Below are 22,403 nucleotides of genomic sequence, written 5' to 3' on the forward strand. Positions count from 1 at the left end.
GAAAGAAGTTATTGTAAAAAGCCCCCCTTGGCCTCTATGTGCCCCCCACTGAAGAGGGAAAGAAATCTAGCCCAGAGCATTGACTCATACAGAGGGGCAGCAGGTAGCCTCTTCTGAAGGCAGCCTGCTCCACTGCATCCCTAGACCGGGGGGAGGCAATGGGACACTAGGACCCACGTACCTATGGGACCACCTCTCCTGGTATGCCCTGTGGAGGACCTTAAGGTCCACAAATGACAACACTTTGGAGGTCCTGAGCCTCAAGGAGGTTAGATTGGTTTCAACTAGAGCCAGGGCCTTTTCAGTACTGGCCCAGACTTGGTGGAACGCTCTGCCACAGGAGACTAGGGCCCTGCGGGACTTGACATCTTTCCGCAGGGCCTGCAAGACAGAGCTGTTCTGCCTGGCCTTTGGTTTGGACTCGGTCTGACCCATGTTTCCCTCCCCTTATGATTTATCAGCTACTTTAAAATGAGGCTGCATTTTAAATTGCATTTCAACTTGTATTTTAAATTGCCCCCCCCTCTCTTTCCCTCCTATTATGTTTTTACTGTGATTTTATTGGTGTTAGCCGCCCTGAGCCCGGCTCTGGCCGGGGAGTGCAAAGTATAAATAAAATTTATTTTTATTTTTATCCCACTTACTGGGAGAGGCAAAACCCCAAGGACAAAATCCCAGCGTGTTGCTCGTGGACATGCTGTGCAGCTCCCAGGTTGCCAGCGACCGCCGCAGACAAAAACCAGAGTCAGACAGGCACAGAGACAAACTTGGAAGTCAGCAAAAACTGCCAGTTGTTTTAATCACAGGGGAGGCAGTACAACAAGAGGACCGGAAGTCTGCGGGGTGAGGAGATGGAGCCTCGGAGGTGGAAGGGGGTGGGCTGGAACGGCTCAGGGATCCCACCGTTAAGTCGAGCACGGACCCAAGCCGCCCTCGCCCAACGGCGATCCCATGGCGGCCACCCCAGCCCAAAACTGACCGCCAGAAAACAAGGGAGAGGTTTCCCACAGCACAACAGCACCCCCTTCGCTTCCGTTCAGCCAGCCGCACCATATATACCACGGGGGGGGGCATTAAGGAAAGGATATCCTCGGACTTTGAGGACGGGCAAGAAAGCACTTAAGGTGATAAATATGATGGAGGAGGAGGGAGGAAACGAAGGTACACAGAGACAAAGACGCACAAAGAGTCTGTTCAAAATCCAGGAGGCAGAAATGGGTCGTCGATGATGCTGACGCAGCGGAGGCCCCTTCCGAAGCGGCCGTCTACGGGGGTCGTCAGTCCTCCAAAAACAATTCCCGGCTCCTTGGCTGTTTGCAGCGGTAGAGTCCCCTTACCGGTGGGTCCGGTGGGGTGGGGGGCAAAGGGACGGGGAGGGTCTCTTGCGGTCGCCGGAGCCCCACGGACAGCGGAAGGAGGGAAGTGGCGTTGCTCAGAGCTTGAAGATTTCGTCCTCTTGGTCGCGGAGGGTGTCGGCACGGGCGATTTTGGTGAGGGGCACGGGGCCCAGGACAGCGCGGGAAGAAGCCTCGTTCTGGTAGGAGGAGGGAGACGAGGCGGCCGTGGAGTGGGGAGACCCTGGCTCGCTCCCAGAAACCCTGAAGTGTGGGAAAGGGAAATATGAGAGAGAGAGAGAGAGAGAGAGAGAGAGAGAGAGAGAGAGGTGTGTTCTGCTACAGCTGCCGTTGACAAGGATTTGCAGTTGTGCCCCTTGTGGATGCGGGTGGCGCTGTGGGTTAAACCACAGAGCCCAAGACTTGCCGATCAGAAAGTCGGCGGTTTGAATCCCTGCGATCGGGTGAGCTCCCATTGCTCGGTCCCTGCTCCTGCCAACCTAGCAGTTCGAAAGCACGTCAAAGTGCAAGTAGATAAATAGGTACCACTCTGGCGGGAAGGTAAATGGCATTTCCGTACGCTGCTCTGGTTCGCCAGAAGCGGCTTAGTCATGCTGGTCACATGACCCGGAAGCTGTACGCCGGCTCCCTCGGCCAGTAAAGGGAGATGAGTGCGCAACCCCAGAATCAGCCACGACTGGACCCAATGGTCAGGGGGCCCTTTACCTTTACCTACGCCTGTGGATCAGACCCACCTAGCCCAAAGTGGGTCGACCACAGGCCTTTGGGAAAACCGCTGGGGAAATTTTGGTTTAGGGTGGAGATTGTTCAGAGACTCTACATATGGTGGCAGTCTATCTCCAAGCACCAGGGGCAACCGGCTCAGAGAAACCCTTGCTTTCTTGCCTCACTTGCAGACTTCCTAGAAGTCTTCAGCTGACCAGAGATACTGGACCAGGCAGACCAGCCCACAGCCTGATTCGAAAGGACTCTTCTCCCCTCCAGCAGGGGAGGCCCCTAAAGTGGAAACAGGGACCCTGGCCTCTTCCCCAATCTAGTTGGCATCAAGGGAGCCTCCACGCTATGGAGCAGTCTACCTCTGAATGCCCAGATCCAGGGCACTTGGAGCTGGGTTTGGCCATTCCCTGCTTGCCTTTGGCATCTGGTGCTCAGGGGAGCGGTACACTGTCCCTGGAGACTGAATTTCTATTCAGCCAACCCAGTTAACAGTTGCTAAAGGTAAAGGGACCCCTGACCATTAGATCCAGTCGTGACCGACTCTGGGGTTGCAGTGCTCATCTCGCTTTACTGGCCGAGGGAGCCGGCGTACAGCTTCCGGGTCATGTGGCCAGCATGACTAAGCCACTTCTGGCCAACCAGAGCAGAGCACAGAAACACCGTTTACCTTCCCGCCGGAGTGGTACCTATTTATCTACTTGCACTTTGACATGCTTTCAAACTGCTAGGTTGGCAGGAGCAGGGACTGAGCAACGGGAGCTCACCCCGTCGCGTGCATTCGAACCGCCGTCCTTCTGATCGGCAAGCCCTAGGCTCTGTGGTTGAACCCACAGCGCCACCCGCGTCCCTAACAGTTGCTAGTAGGCTTATAAATTCCCAGGAGTACCTCAGTGGGTTCCAAATCTGGGTCGGGGGCAGGGCTGGCTCCAGCTTCACTCAAGGACAATTCTGGCCCTTGCAATGCCAGCATGTGGCCCCCGAGAGACTACTCTGGAGAAAATGGGGCCCTCGGTGGCAGGCAGAATGCTCCGTTAATTTTATTTTAAGGATGCCCATAAATGCTGTGTTTGCCTAAGCTGAGGACCAGAGTTGGATGAGATCTCAAAGCTTCCCACGCCACCCACACCCATTAGGCAGGATCACAATGTTCAGCAACAAGCACACACAAGCACCCCTCCTCCTCTGAGGAGGCCACCCGGCAACAGATACATAGGAAGGTTGTGGAAAAGAAAGCGCAGTGCACCGGGATTGTTTTTAAAGCAAAAGGCGCTCTCAGGTCGCTCGCGCTAGCCAGCCAAGCTGCGTGGAACCGGGTGCCGGTGTTTGGGGGAAATGACCAGAATCTCTGCCGGTCTCCCAGTCCAAGGAGGCCCCGTTTCAAAACTCCACATGCTCTCAAGTCTTTATCTTGCAAGCTTTTGCAGAAATGAGTTAGGATGGGAAGGAAATGAGAATATCAGCGTCAACAAATTCAAGGATGGAGCAGCTCTGTAGCAACTACGCCCTCTGGTGGCCACAGAAGCCAAACAGCCGGCAATGCCTCCCAGGCTAAGATTTCTTTCTCTCCCGGAGGACTTAGAACAAGGTTTTTATGCCGAATTAAGGATTTAGGCCTCCCGGTTAGAAAAAACCACAGATAAGGTTTCCAGCTTTGCTGTACATATTGCAACCGAGACATGAGTCCCTTGGGACAGGCGGAGCTCCGAAATGAAAATTAAAACGCATGTTATTATAATTACATTGTTTTAGTCGACTTTAGTATCGTGGGTGGTACAGCCAACTAAGTTCCACTCAACTTTTAAAATCAGGCCTTTGGAATATCTTCCCCAGATCCTTCCCTTCTCTGCCCCCCCCCCCCCCCGATTGGGCTGCAAGCAAGATGCAAGAGGAGTCTGAGAATGGAGCGTTGTATTTAGGTCGCTCGGGGCAAGTGAGTCAAGCTGCATTGTGGGGAAAGGGCAGCCTGAGTGCCGGGTGGGTGGGGAAAACATAGCAACCCCCGTTTGTGTGGCTATTCAGGAGACCCCTTTATTGTTGTAAACCAGTCTGGGGTCATATGGTTCAAGTGCAGCCAAATAATAAATAATAATAATAATAATAATAATAGCCTTCCTCATAAAGCTTGTCCTCAATTTTTCCCATCTGTGAAATGGGTACAATTGCCTAGGGGGAAAACAGGAAAATGGCCCGGCACTCTGGCTGCCCTTTTCCCACAACGCAGCTTGACTCACTTGCCCCGAGCGACCTAAATACAATGCTCCTGTTGCATCGCGCTTGCAGCGCAACACAGCCCAATCTGGGGGGGCGGGGGAAGCAGAGGAGGAAGGATCTGCTTTGTGCCACTTTGTGCCACCCTTGGGACCCATGGAAAAGGGAAAAAGCAGGGTCACTCACGAGCTCCCCCCTTCCCGCAGCTTCTTCGTGGCGGCCTGCTTGGATCGGCGGATCTCAGAGTCCAGCTTGAACAGGAAGTCAGCGGCCGAGAGGTCGTGCTTGGGGGCAGAGGCCCCTGACGCCCCGTTCTTCCGCGGGTGCTTCTGTTTCTTGGGGGCCTCGGGCTGAAAGGCCCCCGTCTCCCCTTCTTCCACCTTCTCCTCCTCGTCTTCCTCGAGATCTAACCCGTTGGACAACAGCGCCTTGGGTTCGACCGGTACAGGGATGTAGAGAGTCTTTTTGAGGAAGATGGAGTCGCTGGTGTACAGCCGGTTTGCTCTCTTGATTTGCTCTGTCTGGAACGGAAAGGGGAGGGCTGCTAAATACAAGGCTCTTTAACAAAGCAAGCTGCTAGACCTCATGGATGTGGAAACATGCAAAAACAGCAGAAACTGAGTGGGCGAGCTCACTTTGGCATAATTTGGGCAGAGCAAGGGCCTCATCTTTTTGCTGGAGCACCTGAGCACCTGAGCAGTTAAAATTTTGCGATGCCAAGTGCTTGATCAAGCTGGACTACGCCACAACGTTCCGGAGCCCCGATTGCATCCTGAAGCGGACGCAACCCAAGTCTGTGAGTCTGCACATGTGCAGGTCGGGATTTGCCGCTTCCACGCAGGCGCGTAATGTCATTTTGAGCTTGTGCACATGTGCGGGCAGCAAAACCCGGAAGTACAGTGGTGCCTCGCAAGACGAAATTAATTCGTTCTGCGAGTTTTTTCGTCTTGTGAATTTTTCATCTTGTGAAGCACGGTTTCCCATAGGAAATGCATTGACGGTTTTTTAAAAAAGGCGCAAGACGTTTTCATCTTGCGAAGCAAGCCCATAGGGAAATCCGTCTTGCGAAGCAACTCAGAAAACGAAAAACTCTTTCGTCTTGCGAGGCATTCGTCTTGTGAGGTACCACTGTAATGTATTCCATTACTTCTGGGTTGCTGCGGAGCACAACTTGAAAATGCTCAATCTGAAGCATATTTAACCCGAGGTGTGACTGCACTGCCACAGAGGCTACCTTAAGGGTAAAGGGACCCCTGACCATTAGGTCCAGTTGTGAACAACTCTGGGGTTGCGGCGCTCATCTCGCTTTACTGGCCAAGGGAGCCGGTGTACAGCTTCTGGGTCATGTGGCCAGCATGACTAAGTCGCTTCTGGCGAACCAGAGCAGCGCACAGAAATGCCGTTTACCTGCCCACCGGAGTGGTACCTATTTATCTACTTGCACTTTGTCGTGCTTTTGAACTGCTAGGTTGGCAGGAGCAGGGACCGAGCAACAGGAGCTCACCCCGTCGCGGGGATTCGAACCACCGTCCTGATTGGGGTAAATGCATAAGATGCACCTGGTGGAATTTTCCCTTCCAGCTATATTATACCAACACGCATATATGCACATTAAAAATGGAGCTGCTACAAGCCAGTGGTGCCATGCAGCGATGTCCTATGCATGCTTACTCCTGAGTTGTTCAACTGTAAGTATAATGTGTATATAAAGGTAAAGGGACCCCTGACCATTAGGTCCAGTTGTGGCTACTCTGGGGTTGCGGTGCTCATCTCACTTTATTGGCCGAGGGAGCCGGCGTACAGCTTCTGGGTCATGTGGCCAGCAGGACTAAGCCGCTTCTGGCGAACCAGAGCAGTGCACGGAAATGCCGTTTACCTGCCCACCAGAGTGGTACCTATTTATCTACTTGCACTTTGGCGTGCTTTCGAACTGCTAGGTTGGCAGGAGCAGGGACTGAGCAACAGGAGCTCACCCGGTCGCAGGGATTCGAACCGCCGACCTTCTGATCGGCAAGTCCTAGGCTCTGTGGTTTAACCCACAGCACCACCTTGGCCCTAATGTGTATATATGTATACGTAATAGCTTAATATTTTATAGCTTTCATAAAATGTATAGACTGCTTGCCTGCCCCCCCCCCAAAAACCCCTCAAACTGGTTTGTAAAAAAAGGGGGGGAGAAAAAAGAAAAATTAGCAACAATAATTTAAGACATTTTAAAAGTTAAACTAGCAGTAGACTAAAAAGAGATTAAAAACACACGTCACCTTTCGAAGCATCTGGGTAGGCCAGTCTAAACAAAAAAATTTGCAGGCACTGAAAAGAGCACAGCAAAGGCAGCTGCCCAACGTCAATTGGCAGGGAGTTCCAAAGGCTGAGCTCTTACAAATGCAAAATAGGGCAGAGTCGGCGCATATGGGGTAAGGCGATTGCAGTTAAAATTCTGGTCCCAAACTGTTAAGGGCTTTACATATGAACTGTAACAGCAACACTGTAAACACCGTTTCTGAGCGTACGTGTAAGGATCATGACCCCCCTGCCCTTTCTAAGCAGACTCACCGTGACCCCATACTTGACCGCCAAGCCCTGGAGGGTGTCTGCAGGCTCCAGCCGATGCTCCAGCCGCCTCTCTCGCGCCGGCGAGCTGACCGTCTTGACCAGGCTGCCGTAGGATCGGGTCCTGCTCCCTTGCAGCAGCCCCGCCCCGCCGGGAGACCCCTGTTTGGACGGAGAGGCCATCCCCCAGTTGCCAACCCTCCCCTTACCTGGACGGCCCCAGCTTGAGGCCAGGGAAGGCTGACCTCTCAAGGGCTGATCCTACTGCAGCCACCAACCCCTGCAGCAGCCAAATAGGCCCATTTCACAGGAGGCACCCTCAAGGCCCGTCCCCTGAGCGAGGCTGTGTCCACCCAGGACGCCTCTCCACGTCCTTCGCCCTTCCCCACCCCCCAAAAATAATCTCCCGTCCCCCTAAATATAACCTTTCAGTGCAGATGGGCTTTCACTTTCAGATACACCTCATTGCAGTCCAGCCTCCTCCTGTTCTCCCAGATACCAGATCCCCCAGTGGATCTCCTGCTCCCACGTCGGTCCGCTTTTCCTCTGAAAGATCACACCCCCCTCCGCCCCCTCTTGCAAAGCAAAAGCCCCCTAACCTATCTAGGCTGCCCGGCGGCTGCGCTTTCTGTTGCAAGCAGTTGAAACAGAACCCAGCCTAGCCCTGGCCCCTCCCTCCCACCTGCTCGCGCAAAGACTTCTGGGAGTTGTAGTATTTGGAAGGGGCTGCTGAGTAATCTCCCACTCGCCACATTTTCAATTATGCTGCACATTTAGACATGCACAAACACACAAAACGAGCCTTCTCCCAGCCTGGGGTGGAAGGGAGCCTGGGGAGAGCGCGAGACTACATTTCCCATCATGCTCCCTGCTTAGAGGCAAGTCCCTCCCGCAGCATGACGGGGGTTGTAGTCTTCCAGGAGCAGAAAAACAAAGGCTGAGCTTTCAAAGGGGGCGGTAGCTTCTCCCCTGTTGCATTTTGGGGGATTTCGCCCACAGGCAGCTGGGAATTGCAGTCCAGCCAGTTAATGGGTTTTTTTCCAATAAAGATTCTCATAAGGACTTCTAATGGTCAAAGGGACTGCAGAAAGAAAGGTTGCAAATTTGGGGGCTTTTAGTTTGCAGAAGCAGCGACACAAGAGAAGTGTATAAAATTATCCACATATGTAGTATGATGGCATTCATTTTAATATGTTTTTTTTTTTAGTTTACCATTGGCCTTAAATATATTTTGCTTTTTTTTAATACTTGGTTTTATTAATTTTTTTAAAACTGATATTTTAATTGCTTTATTCTTTTCCTAAACCGCTTGGAAGTTTGTTTGTTTTACAATCAAGTGGGATATTAAGTGCTATAAAGGTAAAGGTAAAGGGACCCCTGACCATTAAGTCCAGTTACGGCTGACTCTGGGGTTGCGGCGCTCATCTTGCTTTACTGGCCGAGGGAGCTGGCATACAGCTTCCAGGTCATGTGGCCAGCATGACTAAGCCATTTCTGGCGAACAACAGCAGCACACGGAAATGCCATTTACCTTCCCACCAGAGCGGTATCTATTTATCTACTTGCACTGGTGTGCTTTCGAACTGCTCGATTGGCAGGAGCAGGGACTGAGCAACGGGAGCTCACCCCGTCATGGGGATTCGAACCGCCAACCTTCTGATCGGCAAGCCCAAGAGGCTCAGTGGTTTAGACCACAGCGCCACCCACGGCCCTTATCAGTGCTATGAAATAAGTCTAATTATACACGGCCTGCTTGTGGGGTCTTATGGAACCTCCAGGTCCAGAGGCAGTCTATCTGCATTATTAGGTTTTTAGGAGCATTTGGCCACCGTGAGAACAGCACACTGGACCAGAGCCCTCCCCTTGGCCTGATCCAGCAACCAGCCTCTCCTGGAGCGTTTATGTTGCACTTTCCTTACACGCTTCCCTGAGAGTAAGCTTGGTTATATTCACTTAAAGTTGGGGGTTTTTTTTAGCAGAGTAGCCCCTCTGAAGTAGACCAAAATGGCTAATTTTAAGTTTTTTTCAGTGGATTAGCTCTGAGGAAGACCCTAGTTAGATCCAACTCTTCATTACGCTACAAATATGGTCCCATCAATGAGCATACTTACAAAACAACAACAATACCCCATTAAAAAGACAATAATAAATATCAAAAAAGGACAAAAAACCCCACCTTCAAATAATTTCTTTATAGAGAAACAGCATAATGTAATTTGCAGTTCTGATTTAAAACACACTTTAAAAGACAGGGTGGATTTAAATATATATTTATAATATATTAATTAAATATATTATATTAAATATATATGTTATCATCTAATATCATTGATAGATGGCTGATACATGTCTTTACTAGGCTTCCTTCCTTCCTTCCTTCCTTCCTTCCTTCCTTCCTTCCTTCCTTTTTTTCAGATTCTACCTCGCCCCTTCTCTGATAACATTTACATTTGGCATGGCCAAACTTGACCCTCCAGCTGTTTTCGAACTACAACTCCCATCGTCCCTAGCTAACAGGACCAGTGGTCAGGGATGATGGGAATTGTAGTCCCAAAAAACAGGTGGAGTGCCAAGTTTGGCCGTGCCTTCTTTAGGCAGCTGAAAGCCGTGCAGCATGCTGGGAAATCGAGTTTTGCGCGTGCTCCATTTTCGTTGGCCGCGCAAGCCTGCTTGGGAAATGTAGTCCCTGAAGCCGGATCGGCTGGGAAGGGAAGGGATGAAAGAGACCGGCATCCAGGTGCATGCTGGGGGTTGTAGTTCTGGAGGCCAAAGCAGGAAGTGCTGGAGGAGTCCTCCTGCTCCTTGCTCAGTCTTCGGAGCCTGAAGGAGTGAAGGGGGCGCAGCATGTCTTTCAAGAGAGAGGGAGACGACCCCAGCCAGCTCAATGTGCTCAAGGTGAGTGGAGGGGAAGATCGGGGGGGGGGGGGGGGGCAAAAGGCGTTCAAGGGATCTTGTTGTTGTTGTTTAATCGTGTCCCCCTCTTCGTGACCCCCTGGACCAGAGCACGCCAGGCACTCCTGTCTTCCACTGCCTCCCCCAGTTTGGTCAAACTCATGCTGGTAGCTTCGAGAACACTGTCCCACCATCTGGTCCTCTGTCGTCCCCTTCTCCTTGTGCCCTCCATCTTTCCCAACATCAGGGTCTTTTCCAGGGAGTCTTCTCTTCTCATGAGGTGGCCAGAGTCTTGGAGCCTCAGCTTCAGGATCTGTCCTTCCAGTGAGCACTCAGGGCTGATTTCCTTCAGAATGGAGAGGTTTGATCTTCTTGCAGTCCATGGGACTCTCTAGAGTCTCCTCCAGCACCAGAATTCAAAAGCATCCATTCTTCGGCGATCAGCCTTCTTTATGGTCCAGCTCTCACTTCCATACATCACTACTGGGAAAACCAGAGCTTTAACAATACAGACCTTTGTTGGCAAGGTGATGTCTCTGCTTTTTAAGATGCTGTCTAGGTTTGTCATTGCTTTTCTCCCAAGAAGCAGACGTTTTTTAATTTTGTGGCTGCTGTCATCATCTGCAGTGATCATGGAGCCCAAGAAAGTAAAATCTCTCACTGCCTCCATTTCTTCCTGAATGATTTAGAAAATGTAAATATCACACCAGGCCTAGAGAGCAAGCTGAGCCGCTCTGCATGTTCTCCCTGCCCCAGGAGAAAGCAGCTGCGCTCTGTACATGCTCCCAGTCACTGTGGACTCTGCACAGCATCCCAGTCCTGGCACTGTGCAAATGGTCCCTGTTCCAGAATTTCTGCCCAAGTCCCCCATCTCCAATTTTCTTCTCCCTTTTTCGAGACCCTGTGGGCTCACACCCCAATTCCTCTCCCCTACTGTGACTTTGCCTGTAGCTAAACCCAGGTGAAATATTTCTCCTCCTTTATTCATTTCCAGAAAAGAAGAGTTGCTGACCTCTTGGCCAATTATATCCCTGAGGATGAAGCTTTGCTGCTGAGAGATGGCAGGTCAGAGCTAAATACCCTGGATACACCATTGTTATCTTCATTGATTAATAACACATGGTGCAGGTTTGATGCGCAGCTAACAGTGGGCAGTTAGAACAAACTGGGCACTCTGCACATGCTCCCCAATCCCAGATTGCTGATGTAGCAGGGCAGCAAAAAGAAAGATACCACAGTTTAGATCTCACCAAACTGGCTCTCTTACGGCATGTGGTTCATAAGTCAATTTTTGTTAGAATACATGGAGTAGAGGAAGAGGGTAATGTGATTTATAGTTTTCATTTTTATTAACACCCCATTTTGCAGCCAAGACAGAGGCCCTAAGCTGTTTTAAATTAAGCAGAGTTGTTTGAGAAGAAGAGGAGGAGTTTGGATTTGATATCCCGCTTTATCACTACCCTAAGGAGTCTCAGGGACACGGGTGGCACTGTGGGTTAAACCACAGAGCCTAGGACTTGCTGATCACAAGGTCGGTGGTTCGAATCCCTGCGACGGGGTGAGCTCCCATTGCTCGGTCCCTGCTCCTGCCAACCTAGCAATTCGAAAGCACAAAGTGCAAGTAGATAAATAGGTACCGCTCCGGCGGGAAGGTAAATGGCGTTTCCGTGCGCTGCTCTGGTTCACCAGAAGCGGCTTAGCCATGCTGGCCACATGACCCAGAAGCTGTACGCCGGCTCCCTCGGCCAGTAAAGTGAGATGTGTGCCACAACCCCAGAGTTGGCCACGACTGGACCTAATGGTCAGGGGTTCCTTTACCTTTACCTTTAAGGAGTCTCAAAGCGGCTGACAATCTCCTTTCCCTTCCTTCCCCACAACAAACACTCTGTGAGGCTGAGAGACTTCAGAGAAGTGTGACTCGCCCAAGGTCACCCAGCAGCTGCATGTGGAGGAGCAGGGAATCGAACCCAGTTCACCAGATTACGAGTCCACTGCTCTTAATCACTATACCACACTGACACACTGTGTGTGTGTGTGTGTGTGCGCGCGCGCGCTTCAAAGAAAGATTTTTTAAAACCATGTGGATAATTAGAGTATTATAGAAAATGGGGTCTTTAAAAAAACGGGTAATGAATTCTTGGAAAAAGAATTACCGTATTTTTCGCACCATAGGACGCACCATAGGACGCACCTTGTTTTAGAGGGGGGAGAACAAGAAAAAAAAATTCTCCCCCTCTTTGCCCAGCGGCCCTTCAGCGAAGCGGCAGGAGGCGCTGCGCAGAGAGAGGGAGAATTTTCCCCCTCTTGTTTTCCCGCTCTAAAACAAGGTGCCGTTTAAGGTGCGTTCAGGCGGCTACCTTGGCAGCCTGGAGAGCGAGAGGGGTCAGTGCACACCGACCCCTCTTGCTCTCCAGGCTTCAGGTTCCTTTCAACCTGCTCTTTGGGGCTGGCGGGGGGAAGCCCACCACCAGCCCCAAAGAGCATGTCAGGGAGCAGCGGAAAGGCGCAGCGGAGAGGCTCCTGCCATAGCCGCGCGTCACCTCTCCAGCCGGGAGAGGGTCGCGGGGCTATGGCGTCTTCACTCCATAGGACGCACACACATTTCCCCTTCATTTTTGAAGGGGAAAAAGTGTGTCCTATAGAGCGAAAAATACGGTATTGGAAAAAGAAAAGAGAAAGGCTATATACTCAAGATCACAACTGTTCTAGTCTGTTTGTATTGATTTATTTACAGAGCAGTGTTGTAACAAGCCTGCTTAGAACTCAGTCCCACAGACTGAATGGGGCTAAGCCTGCCCCACTGAATGCAATGGAGTAAGTTCTAATTCAATTCTCTTTGTTCGTTCCTTCGCCCCAGCAGATATGCCTGCACTGTCTGCTTCCACCGTCCAGTTTTTGACACTCTCGACATGCTCACGGTCCACCGTTCTGGAAAGAAGCACCTCATCAGTAAGTCTGCGGAAGCTTTTCTTGAGCCCTCAATGCCCCATACTCCCTCATCCAACCTTCTGAGCAGATAATACCCAAGGTTTATACCACGTTGCTAAGAGCACCGTTGTGGTGGGGGAGCTAGGCCATCTTTCCTGCTCTCATTGCTCCATTGGTTTTCAGGCACTGCTCAGTTTGCTGCTCGGGGTAGTAAAAGAAGGGATCTGTGTGCGAGGAAAGGTGTGCTACCCGGTACCCAAATTGGAGAGGTCAAAGGGTGGCTGAAAATTAACATCGCCAGCCATGTGGCTGCCTGTCTTGGGTTTGTTTTTAATCATTGCTGCAGTTATTCTGAGGCACTTTTAATTTGCAGTGATTTCATTTATCCTCGCAATGGTCAAGTAAGGGTGTCTGGTCCCATTTTACAGATCAGGAAGACTGAGGTGTAGATAGAGATTTTGCTTTAACCAAGGCAACCCAGAGATTTGAACCAAGACCCTGCCATGTTCTTCTGTCCTCTGTCTCTCACTTTGTAAAAGGTTTGCAGAAGTTCTATGGGAAGAAGCGTTCACTCGAGAGCGAGGTCCAGAAACGCCGCCACCAGGCGTACCTCCGAGCAGAAGAAACTGGTGCCCAGGTAAGTCTGCATGCTCCTTGCCGCTTCTTAGTTGCTAAGAATTGCAAACTAGAATGGCAGCCTCTGTGTCGGCTGAGTTTTCTTCCACTGCAATCCTGGGCTCATGAGTCCCACAGACTTCAGCAAGACGTTCCGAAAGCAACCTTAGCATGGAAGATCTGCCACTAAGCTATAGTTTGCCCTTTAAAATAAATCCGATTCCAGTCCTCGTGGTTCTGAAGAAAGGGTCGATATAAATTGGAACAGAGGAGGCTGTTTTATACAGAGTCAGATCCCTCTAGTCTTGGTTACACTGATTGGCAGCCGCTCTCCAAAGAAGGTGTTCTACCAGTGGGCTGCGTTTTCATGTACAAAATGTGTTTGTGTGTGTGGTTTTTAGTGTTGATGATTTTATTGCTAGATTGCTTTGAGACATTTCATGAGAACATACTCGTTCATGAAAATAAATGAATTGATAAACCCTCTTTCTTTAGGTGAGTCCAGGCCCTGCACCTTTGCTTGTGGAGACCAGGAAGATCGCCCACAACGCTTTGCTGAAAAACGTCCCTTATAGCAGCTGCTGCCGGCGCAACAGGTAACGTGCTTTGCTCTCAAACCGTGGCCCCATGAACCTTAATACGGATGGAGTCCACATTCCCCGTTGGCTGGGGAGTGGCACCCGGTGGCCTTAGATCTCCTCCTGAGGATCTTCCCCAGGTTCCCGGTGCCTTTTCAGTGGTGGCTCCCTGTCTGTGGAATCCTCTCCCCAGCGAAGTCCACCTGGCACCTTCACTGACATTTTTTTGTACCAGGTAAAGGTTTACCATTTCTCCCAAGCCTTTTGATAGTCTAAGATGTTGTTACTGTGTTACTAAATAAATAAATAAAAATTTATATTTATTATTTACTAGTGTGCAGCCGACGCTTCCTATTGCTGTTACATAGGCTATTTCTTTCTGTACAATCCATTTAAATTTATGTATTAAAAAATAAATAAATCATAGAATCATAGAGTTGGAAGAGACCACAAGGGCCATCGAGTCCAACCCCCTGCCAAGCAGGAAACAACATCAGAGCACTCCTGACATATGGTTGTCAAGCCTCTGCTTAAAGACCTCCAAAGAAGGAGACTCCACCACACTCCTTGGCAGCAAATTCCACTGTCGAACAGCTCTTACTGTCAGGAAGTTCTTCCTAATGTTTAGGTGGAATCTTCTTTCTTGTAGTTTGGATCCATTGCTCCGTGTCCGCTTCTCTGGAGTTGCTTTGAAACCTTTAGATAACGTCTAATTAATATTTATGGCATCTATACCCTTTTTCTGAAAGGAGCTCAAGGTGGTATATGTGGTTCCACGCCCCCCCCCCCCATTAAAACCCCATAACAATCCTAGGTTAGGCTGAGAAGGTAGTGGCTAGCCCAGGGTCACCCAGGGATCTTCATGGCCAGGTGGGGGATTTGAACCCCAGACCAACATGCACCAGTGTTTCTCAGACTTGGGTCCCCAGCTGTTGTTGCACTACAACCCCCATCATCCCTGACCACTGGTCCTGCTTAGTAGGGATGATGGGAGTTGTAGTCCAACAATAGCTGAGAACCTAAGTTTGAGAAACAGTGCTTTAACCACTACACTACATTGAATCTCAATAATAATAACAACAAGTATATCTGAAGAAGTACAGTGGTGCCCCGCAAGACGAATTCCTAGCAAGACGGAAAACCCGCAAGACGAAAGGGTTTTCCGTTTTCAGAGGCACTTCGCAAGACGAATTTCCCTATGGGCTTGCTTCGCAAGACGAAAATGACGAAAATTTTTGAGTTTTTTTTCCACTCCCCAACCCCTTTTTCTGAAGCGCTAAGCTGCTAATAGCCTTTTAGCAGCTAAACCGCTAATCACTTAAGCCTTTAATAGCCGTTAATAGCCCTTAAACTGCCAATAGCGCTAATAGCGCTAATCCGCTAATGGGCTTGCTTCACAAGACGAAAAAACCGCAAGACGAAAAGACTCGCGGAACGGATTCTTGTCGTCTTGCGAGTCACCACTGTATTTTAATATTTGGTTGGAAGCCACCCAGAGTGGCTGGGGAAGCCCAGCCAGATGGGCGGGGTATAAATAATAAATTCTTATTATTATTAGCAACCATAATATAAGGAAGATGACTTTCTACAAGGCCTCAACATGACTGATTTATTTGGCACAGGGTGGCAGGAAGTGACATTTCCCCCAGTACCTCAAGGACAGATGCAAGCTCCAGAGAGTCTGAAGAAAATGAGCCGTCAAAACCCAAGAACTCCGTTCATGCAGAAGAACATAGACTGCCTTTGCCAGAAGCCACTTCTGCTGTGGATTTGCCTGGGTGCGCGACTTCCATGTCAGGTAGGAAATTGCTTTGGAGCAGTTTGGTTGTGGTGTTTCCTGATTGGTTTCAGGCTGTACCTCAGTCATAGAGCACTGTTTTGCATGAAAAAAGCCCCCAGGTTCAATCCCCACTGCCAGCGTAGAAGCATAGAATTGTAGAGTTGGAAAAGACCCCCAAGAGTTATCTATTCCAACTCCTTTCAACACAGGTATCACAGCTAAGGTATCCCTTACTTTTCCCGCCCCGACCTGGCCACAGTGATCCATGCGATGGTCACCTCCAGGCTTGACCTCACGGGGCCTCTGCCATGGGAGCATATTCACCCAGTGCTTTTCCAGTTGCATTGGCTCCCGGTGGAGTACAGATTTAAGGTGCTGGTTTTGACTTTTAAAGCCCTTCACGGCCTAGGGCCCTCGTACCTACGGGACCGCCTCTCCTCGTATGCCCCACAGAGGACCTTAAGGTCCATAAATAGCAACACCCTAGAGGTCCCGGGCTCTAAGGAAGTTAGATTAGCCTCAACCAGAGCCAGGGCCTTCTCAACACTGGCCCCGGCCTGGTGGAACGCTCTGTCTCATGAGACCAGGGCCCTGCGGGATCTGATCTCTTTCCACAGGACCTGTAGGACAGAGTTGTTCCACCTGGCCTTTGGCTCAGAATCCGTTTGATTCCCTCCCCCTTTTTCTTTTTCCTTTCTCCTCCTATGATGAGATTGCTCCCTAATTGTTTTAATATTGTATGTTAATCTTTTAAATTGTATTTTAATCAACTTGTTTTTATTATTGGTTGTTAGCCGCCCTGAGCCCGGTCTTGGCTGGGGAGGGGGGGGGGGTATAAATAAAAATGTATTATTATTATTAAAGAAGCACTGACAGGTGGGCCACCCCACCTCTGTTTAATAACCTCCAAAGAAGGAGAGTCCACAACTTTCTAACGGAGTTTGTTCCATGGTTGAACAGCTCTTGCCATCAGAATTTTTTTCCTAAGGTTTCGTTGGAATGTCCGTTCTTGTCTGGAGCAGCAGAAAACAAGCTCGTATCATCTTCCATGTAACAGCCCTTCATGTACTTGAAGACGGCTGTCATGTCACCTTTCAGGCTTTTTTCTGCAGATTAAACAGCAGGTTCAACTGTCCTCATAATAATAATAATTTATTATTTATACCCCACCCATCTGGCTGAGTTTCCCCAGCCACTCTGGGGCAGCTTCCAATCGAGTGTTAAAAACAATACAGTTTTAAATATTAAAAACTTCCCTAAACAGGGCTGCCTTCAGATGTCTTTTAAAGATAAGATAGCTGCTTATTTCCTTCACATCTGAAGGGAGAGCGTTCCACAGGGTGGTTCCCTGTAACCTCACTTCTCGCAATGAGGGAACTGCCAGAAGGCCCTCAGCACTGGATCTCAGTGTCTGTGCTGAATGATGTGGGTGGAGACGCTCCTTCAGGTATACTGGACCGAGGCTGTTTAGGGCTTTAATGGTCAGCACCAACACTTTGAATTGTGCTCGGAAACATACTGGGAGCCAATGCAGATCTCTCAGGACCAATGTTGTGTGGTCCCAGCGGCCACTCCCATAAGACTTGGTCTCCAGATTCTTTACCATCTTGGTCGCCCTCCTCTGCACACATCACACTGTTGACTCGTGTTAAGCTTGTGGTTTGCTAAAACCCCTAGATCTGTTTCACATGTGCTTCGGGCAAGCCAGGAGTGCCTTTCAACTTTCAACTTCCTCTTCTGGTCTACACTCCCAAATCAATCCAGAAGGAGGAGACGGACCTGCAGGTGTGGATACAGTTGCCTCACCTGCAATTGTTATTGTGAAGTGGGCAGGACTTTACGGACGCCAACCCCATCCCAAGTTGCCAGTGAGCAAGGAGATGCAACTCCTAAATATCAATCTCTCTTGACTCCAGAATCGGTGAAAAGATCTGCAGCTCTGAGAAAGGAGCGTAGCCGCAAAAGGAAAGCGCCTCATTCTGACACTGGTGATGTTACCCCGGAGAAGCGCCGGGCTTTAGAACACTACCTGAGGCTGAAAAGGTAGGTTAGAGGTTGCCCAGAAGATGTGTTAACTAAGTGGTGGGATCACAGGTACTAGATTTGCAGGCTAGGGGCCGAAAAGCATCAGGGGAGCAAAGTTGCGTCTGCACTGTTTTCTTTGTTTCAAGACCTGGTTTTGCAGGGGAGGGTGATCAGGTTTTACTATAAAGTTTTATTTAAATGCATCCCTTCCAGTGTAGACACAGGCAAAGCACTATTAAGGCTTTTAAGGGCTACTGTACTCTTAATTAAAGGCTTTTAAGGGCTATTGTGCTCTTAATCAAAAGCTTTCTGTTGGCAAGCTCAGCCTTCTTTATTGCTTTTTATAATATTATGTCTATATACAGTGGTACCTTGGGTTAAGTACTTAATTCGTTCCGGAGGTCCGTTCTTAACCTGAAGCACCACTTTAGCTAATGGGGCCTCCCACGCCGCTGGAGCACGATTTCTGTTCTCATCCTGGAGCAAAGTTCTTAACCCGAGGTACTATTTCTGGGTTAGCGGAGTCTGTAACCTGAAGCGTATGTAACCCGAGGTACCACTGTACCAGGAAAAAAGGAGAAACTGAGTAATGTAAAGCACCACCACCGCCTGCAGCAAACAGAAGCTGGCATCTCCGGATAGGGCTGGGAGAAACTACCTGAAACCCTCAAGAGCCACTGTTTGTCAGCATAGACAACACAGAGCTAGCTGATCTAACTCTGCATTAGGCAGCTTCTTTGTGTGTTCTGAACAGGAAACAATTAATTAATGTTGCACAGCTGTCTTGCACTTAAACGTTACAGAAGGATCTCAGCCATGGTGTACGGCAGTGCAGTTTAATATTGTGCTCTGCAAGTGTGCTTAGATCCATTATTCCAGAAAAATGAGCATTCCCTTCTCAGATGTGTCTATTTCCTTCCTTTCTCTGGCAGTTCTGGTTGGGTCCAAGATGGTTCTGGCAAGTGGGTAAAAGACGAGAATGTGGAATTTGACTCTGACGAAGAGGAACCTCCTGCACTGACTCCATCTTGACAACATTGTTGCTTACTTTCTGAGAGGGGGGCCCTTGGAAATCTTCTGCTGGTTGGACATTCAGGGACCACTCATTCAAGAGCAAAATTTATTTTTTACCACATACTGTGTATAGGATGGTTTATTTTTTTTAAAAAAGGGGGGGATATGAATGCAGGTTACATTGTCTGGTTACTTCCTTTGTTGGTTACAGTCTCTGGCTTTGTTTCACTGCATAGAGACTGCCTTTCACAACAACCCTGCTGGGTAGGCTGGATTACAGGAGAAAGTATGTGTGTGTGTGTGTGTGTGTGTGTGTGTGTGTGCAACCTCTGTGGTTGAATGGAAATTTGAACCCGGGTCTCCCTGGTTGTAGTCCAACAGCCAGACTGCACCAAACATGAAAAGCAACATTTCATTTGCCCCAAGCACTAATCTCTAGGCAGCACTGTCGTTCAGCCTCTACTGCATTGTTGGGGGAGCTTTTCCTGCTCAAGGGCCACATTTCCTCATGAGGAACCTTCTGAGGGCCACATGCTGGTAATGGGCAGTGTCCCAGTCCAAAGTGACCACTTTGTAGAGCTGGTTCCACCTCTCTGTCCAGGTAAGCAAAAGGCACAATCACCCCTGGAAGACACATTCCAACCAGGTAAAAGTGCTCAAGGGAGGGCTGGGGAGATTCCTGAGGATCGGGTCGAGAGGCCCAGAAGGCTGCCTTTGGCACCTAGCCCTGAGATTCCCCAACACTATACTGAACCCTGCAAAAAGGAATTTGTTGGCAGCACAGCTTCTGGCTGGCCATTGGCCGAGCTGCCCTGATCTCACAGAGGCACACCAGGGAGGGCAGGCAGACCTCTTGACTACCACTTGGCTCACACGACATTGCAAAGGGGCCAGAGCAAAGCATTGGGCAGGGGGCTCTTCAGAAAGGAGGCTTAAATGTGTGATCCAGAGAAGGCCAACAGAAAACGTCTGGGTCCACTAATACAAGTGGTGTCCACAGAGCCAGGACTTTCAAAGACGCAAGGATGCTTTGAAATCCACATGCAGTTAAGTCCAGTCAAAGGTGACTATGGGGTTGCAGCGCTCATCTTGCTTTCAGGCCGAAGGAGCCAGCGTTTGTCCACAGACAGCTTTCCGGGTCATGTGGCCAGCACGACTAAACCGCTTCTGGTGCACAGAGGACCGTGACAAGTGCCAGAAGGCATGGAAACACCGTTTACCTTCCCGCCGCAGTGGTACCTATTTATCTACTTGCATTGGCGTGCTTTCGAACTGCTAGGTTGGCTGGGACAGAGCAACGGGAGCTCACCCCGTTGTGGGGATTCAAACGCCAACCTTCAGATTGGCAAGCCCAAGAGGCTCGGTGGTTTAGACCACAGTGCCACCCGCGTCCCTTATTAAATAATAATTTTTAAATAAGCCATACGTGGATGGTTGGTGTCTAATTGTGGGCCTTTATAAGTGGGTATAAAGCCAAAGAGAAAGGGCCCCATTCCTTCCACTGTCTCTGAACAAGAGTGGGTCTCGGAGGCAAAAGCCTAAGTTGGCAATTGTTCCCACCGCAAGTGCCTTCATGCCAGCCTAGCATTGACCAACCTCCACTGCCCCATCCTCTGCTGCTGGCCATAGCTGTCAACCTTCCCTTTTTTTGCGGGAAATTCCCTTATTCCAACGTTGCTTCCCGCTGCTATTCCGGATTGTTAGATATCCCGTAGACTGTCCCCGGGACAGGTGAGGCTGCTGATCCCTTATTTTTGAGCTGCTGATCCCTTATTTTTGAGGCTGCTGATCCCTTATTTTCAAATCTGAAAGTTGACAGCTATGCCGCTGGCTGGCACAGCCAACCAAGCAACGCATTGTGATACATTGCGGGTTGCAGAGGCCAACCCATGGTTTTCGCACACACCCCTTTTGCCGTCAGCTCTGACGCCACCGCCGCCTCTTGACGTGGGTCGTTTCCATTGCCTGCTTGCGTCAACTTCGGGGCTGGTGACTTTTACCCGCCTAACCTAACTCTTCCCAACCCCCCCAAGCCTAACAGCTGTCCATGTCAACCACGGAGGACAAGCCGCGAGAAGCCGGCTGCATTGACAGGCGGGACACATGTGACACCTCCGGCCTGCGGAGGGGAAGGGAAGCCCCTAATTTAAGACCGGGACGCCTTCTCCTCCTGCTCCTCCTCCTCCTTGCGGGGCCTGGGCCAAGATTTCGTGCAACCCGATCCCTTGGGTGTCCATTTCGTCTGCTGATCCCAGCGGGGGGTATAAATACATCGGGAGGGTGGGGGGGATTCTTCTCTTCCCCCCTCCCCACCATCTTGCTCCGCAGCACCACCTGCTTGGAATAATTCTCTATAAAGTGGCAGGGCTCCTTGCAAGATTCCTGACGGGACACCCTTCCTTGACGCCGCTTGCGCTTCCTATTATATAAAGCGCCGGGCGGCTTTTTAAATCTCCTTTTCTACTGCTGGAGATGTGGGAGTAAAAATGCAAACTTAGTACATATGATGATCAGCTGCCCCGTGATAAGATCATTTTGGTGTGGGGTGAGGATAGTTCTAGCAAGAGTAATAAAAAGAGATTGTTATTTAGGGGAATTGAATTGAATTCTAAATTATATTCCGGAAATGTGGGAGATTACAAGGGGTCTAAAAAAATGGATGTACCGTGCCATATTGGAAGCAAAGAAACTTGTTTTGATGAATTGGAAGAGCCGCAAAAAGATTGCATTGAGCACATGGATTGATAATATGGACAGACTAGCTACATACCAACGAATTGCATGTCGACGCAAATTAAGAATGGATAAATATGAAGAAATCTGGAAGGAATATTTAAGCGATAAGGCGGATAGTGGTGGGAAGTAGAGGGAGGAGAGGTGGGGGGAAATTGTTAAAAAGGTGTAGTCATAGGTATATCAGCATTCAAATTTGAATTGTCAAATTGTGTTAGTAATGTTATGGTTTTTGTTGTATGTGTCTTGTGCGGTTGTTGTTTGTATTGAAAAAATGGTTAATTTTTTTTAAAAAATAAATCTACTTTTCTTCATGGGGCACCAAGCAGAGTTCACGGAAAGCCAGATCCTGACTTCAAATAAAGGATGTTGGAAATGCACTTGTTTTATTCGACGGCTGCTAGCTCTTTCTTTACCCTCCTCCTGAGGAATTCAAGATGGAGAAGTCAGCCCTTCTTGTTCTTTCCATTTTATCCTCACGACAGCCCTGTGAGGTATGTTAGGCCGAGAGGGAAAGAGAGTAGCTGTCCCGAGGTCACTCAGGGAGCTTCATGGCTGACTGTATAGCGTCAGAGTTAGGCCATCTCCATTGAACTCTAACCACTATACCACACTGGCTCTCATGGGGCAGCGCCTCAGCAATGGAAATCCTACCCTTGCCCCCTACACAGCCAGCCCTGAGAGTGCCTCCATCATTTCAGGCTGTTTCTTCAGTCCTGAGGACTAGAAACTTGGTTAGTGTTGTGGCTTTGAAGTGAAAGCTGTTCTTCTAAGTGCACTGGATTCTCCAGATACCAAACCAGGGATTTTCGAACACGCGCCTTTCATTCAACATGCTCATCTGATTTTTGCCTTTCTGTTAAATATCAGTGTGTTGGTTCCCACTGAAGGTGTTTCCTGTTTTCGTGCCTGGAAAAAGAAAAGCCTTGTAGGGTAGCAAAATCTCATGCCATACTTTCATCTGTGAAGAGCCGAGTTCAAATGCCACAGACTCAGCCATGAAAC

General features: G+C 49.6%; 3 protein-coding genes across 3 annotated transcripts in view; 2 read left to right on the plus strand and 1 right to left on the minus strand.

The window, feature by feature from the left end:
• PIP5K1A (phosphatidylinositol-4-phosphate 5-kinase type 1 alpha) overlaps positions 1 to 22,403 on the plus strand; it is a 171,129-nt gene that overhangs the window by 56,727 nt on the left and 91,999 nt on the right. The gene's annotated exons all lie outside the window — the stretch shown is intronic.
• Positions 768 to 7,493, minus strand: LYSMD1 (LysM domain containing 1). Its single transcript, XM_083416835.1, has 3 exons — positions 6,837 to 7,493; positions 4,467 to 4,801; positions 768 to 1,598 (listed from the first exon to the last, which is right to left on the minus strand). Exons 1-3 carry the CDS (start codon positions 7,014 to 7,016, stop codon positions 1,433 to 1,435), a joined length of 681 nt encoding a protein of 226 aa, XP_083272961.1. The 5' UTR covers positions 7,017 to 7,493; the 3' UTR covers positions 768 to 1,432.
• SCNM1 (sodium channel modifier 1) lies at positions 9,541 to 18,784 on the plus strand. The gene is made up of 8 exons (XM_083416806.1): positions 9,541 to 9,728; positions 10,720 to 10,790; positions 12,586 to 12,674; positions 13,193 to 13,290; positions 13,764 to 13,864; positions 15,469 to 15,644; positions 17,543 to 17,669; positions 18,584 to 18,784. Exons 1-8 carry the CDS (start codon positions 9,678 to 9,680, stop codon positions 18,681 to 18,683), a joined length of 813 nt encoding a protein of 270 aa, XP_083272932.1. The 5' UTR covers positions 9,541 to 9,677; the 3' UTR covers positions 18,684 to 18,784.

Source organism: Podarcis tiliguerta (genome assembly GCF_965153285.1).
Source record: "Podarcis tiliguerta genome assembly, chromosome: 16".
Lineage (NCBI taxonomy): Eukaryota > Metazoa > Chordata > Lepidosauria > Squamata > Lacertidae > Podarcis > Podarcis tiliguerta.

Coding starts and splice junctions, on each gene's coding strand:
- LYSMD1 (XM_083416835.1), bottom strand. CDS start 7,016: ATGGCCTCTCCGTCCAAACAGGGGTCTCCCGGCGGGGCGGGGCTGCTG. Junction 4,802..6,836: donor CGGTCAAGTATGGGGTCACG/GTGAGTCTGCTT, acceptor TTTCCGTTCCAG/ACAGAGCAAATCAAGAGAGC. Junction 1,599..4,466: donor CTGCGGGAAGGGGGGAGCTC/GTGAGTGACCCT, acceptor CCCACACTTCAG/GGTTTCTGGGAGCGAGCCAG.
- SCNM1 (XM_083416806.1), top strand. CDS start 9,678: ATGTCTTTCAAGAGAGAGGGAGACGACCCCAGCCAGCTCAATGTGCTC. Junction 9,729..10,719: donor GCCAGCTCAATGTGCTCAAG/GTGAGTGGAGGG, acceptor ATTCATTTCCAG/AAAAGAAGAGTTGCTGACCT. Junction 12,675..13,192: donor TGGAAAGAAGCACCTCATCA/GTAAGTCTGCGG, acceptor ACTTTGTAAAAG/GTTTGCAGAAGTTCTATGGG.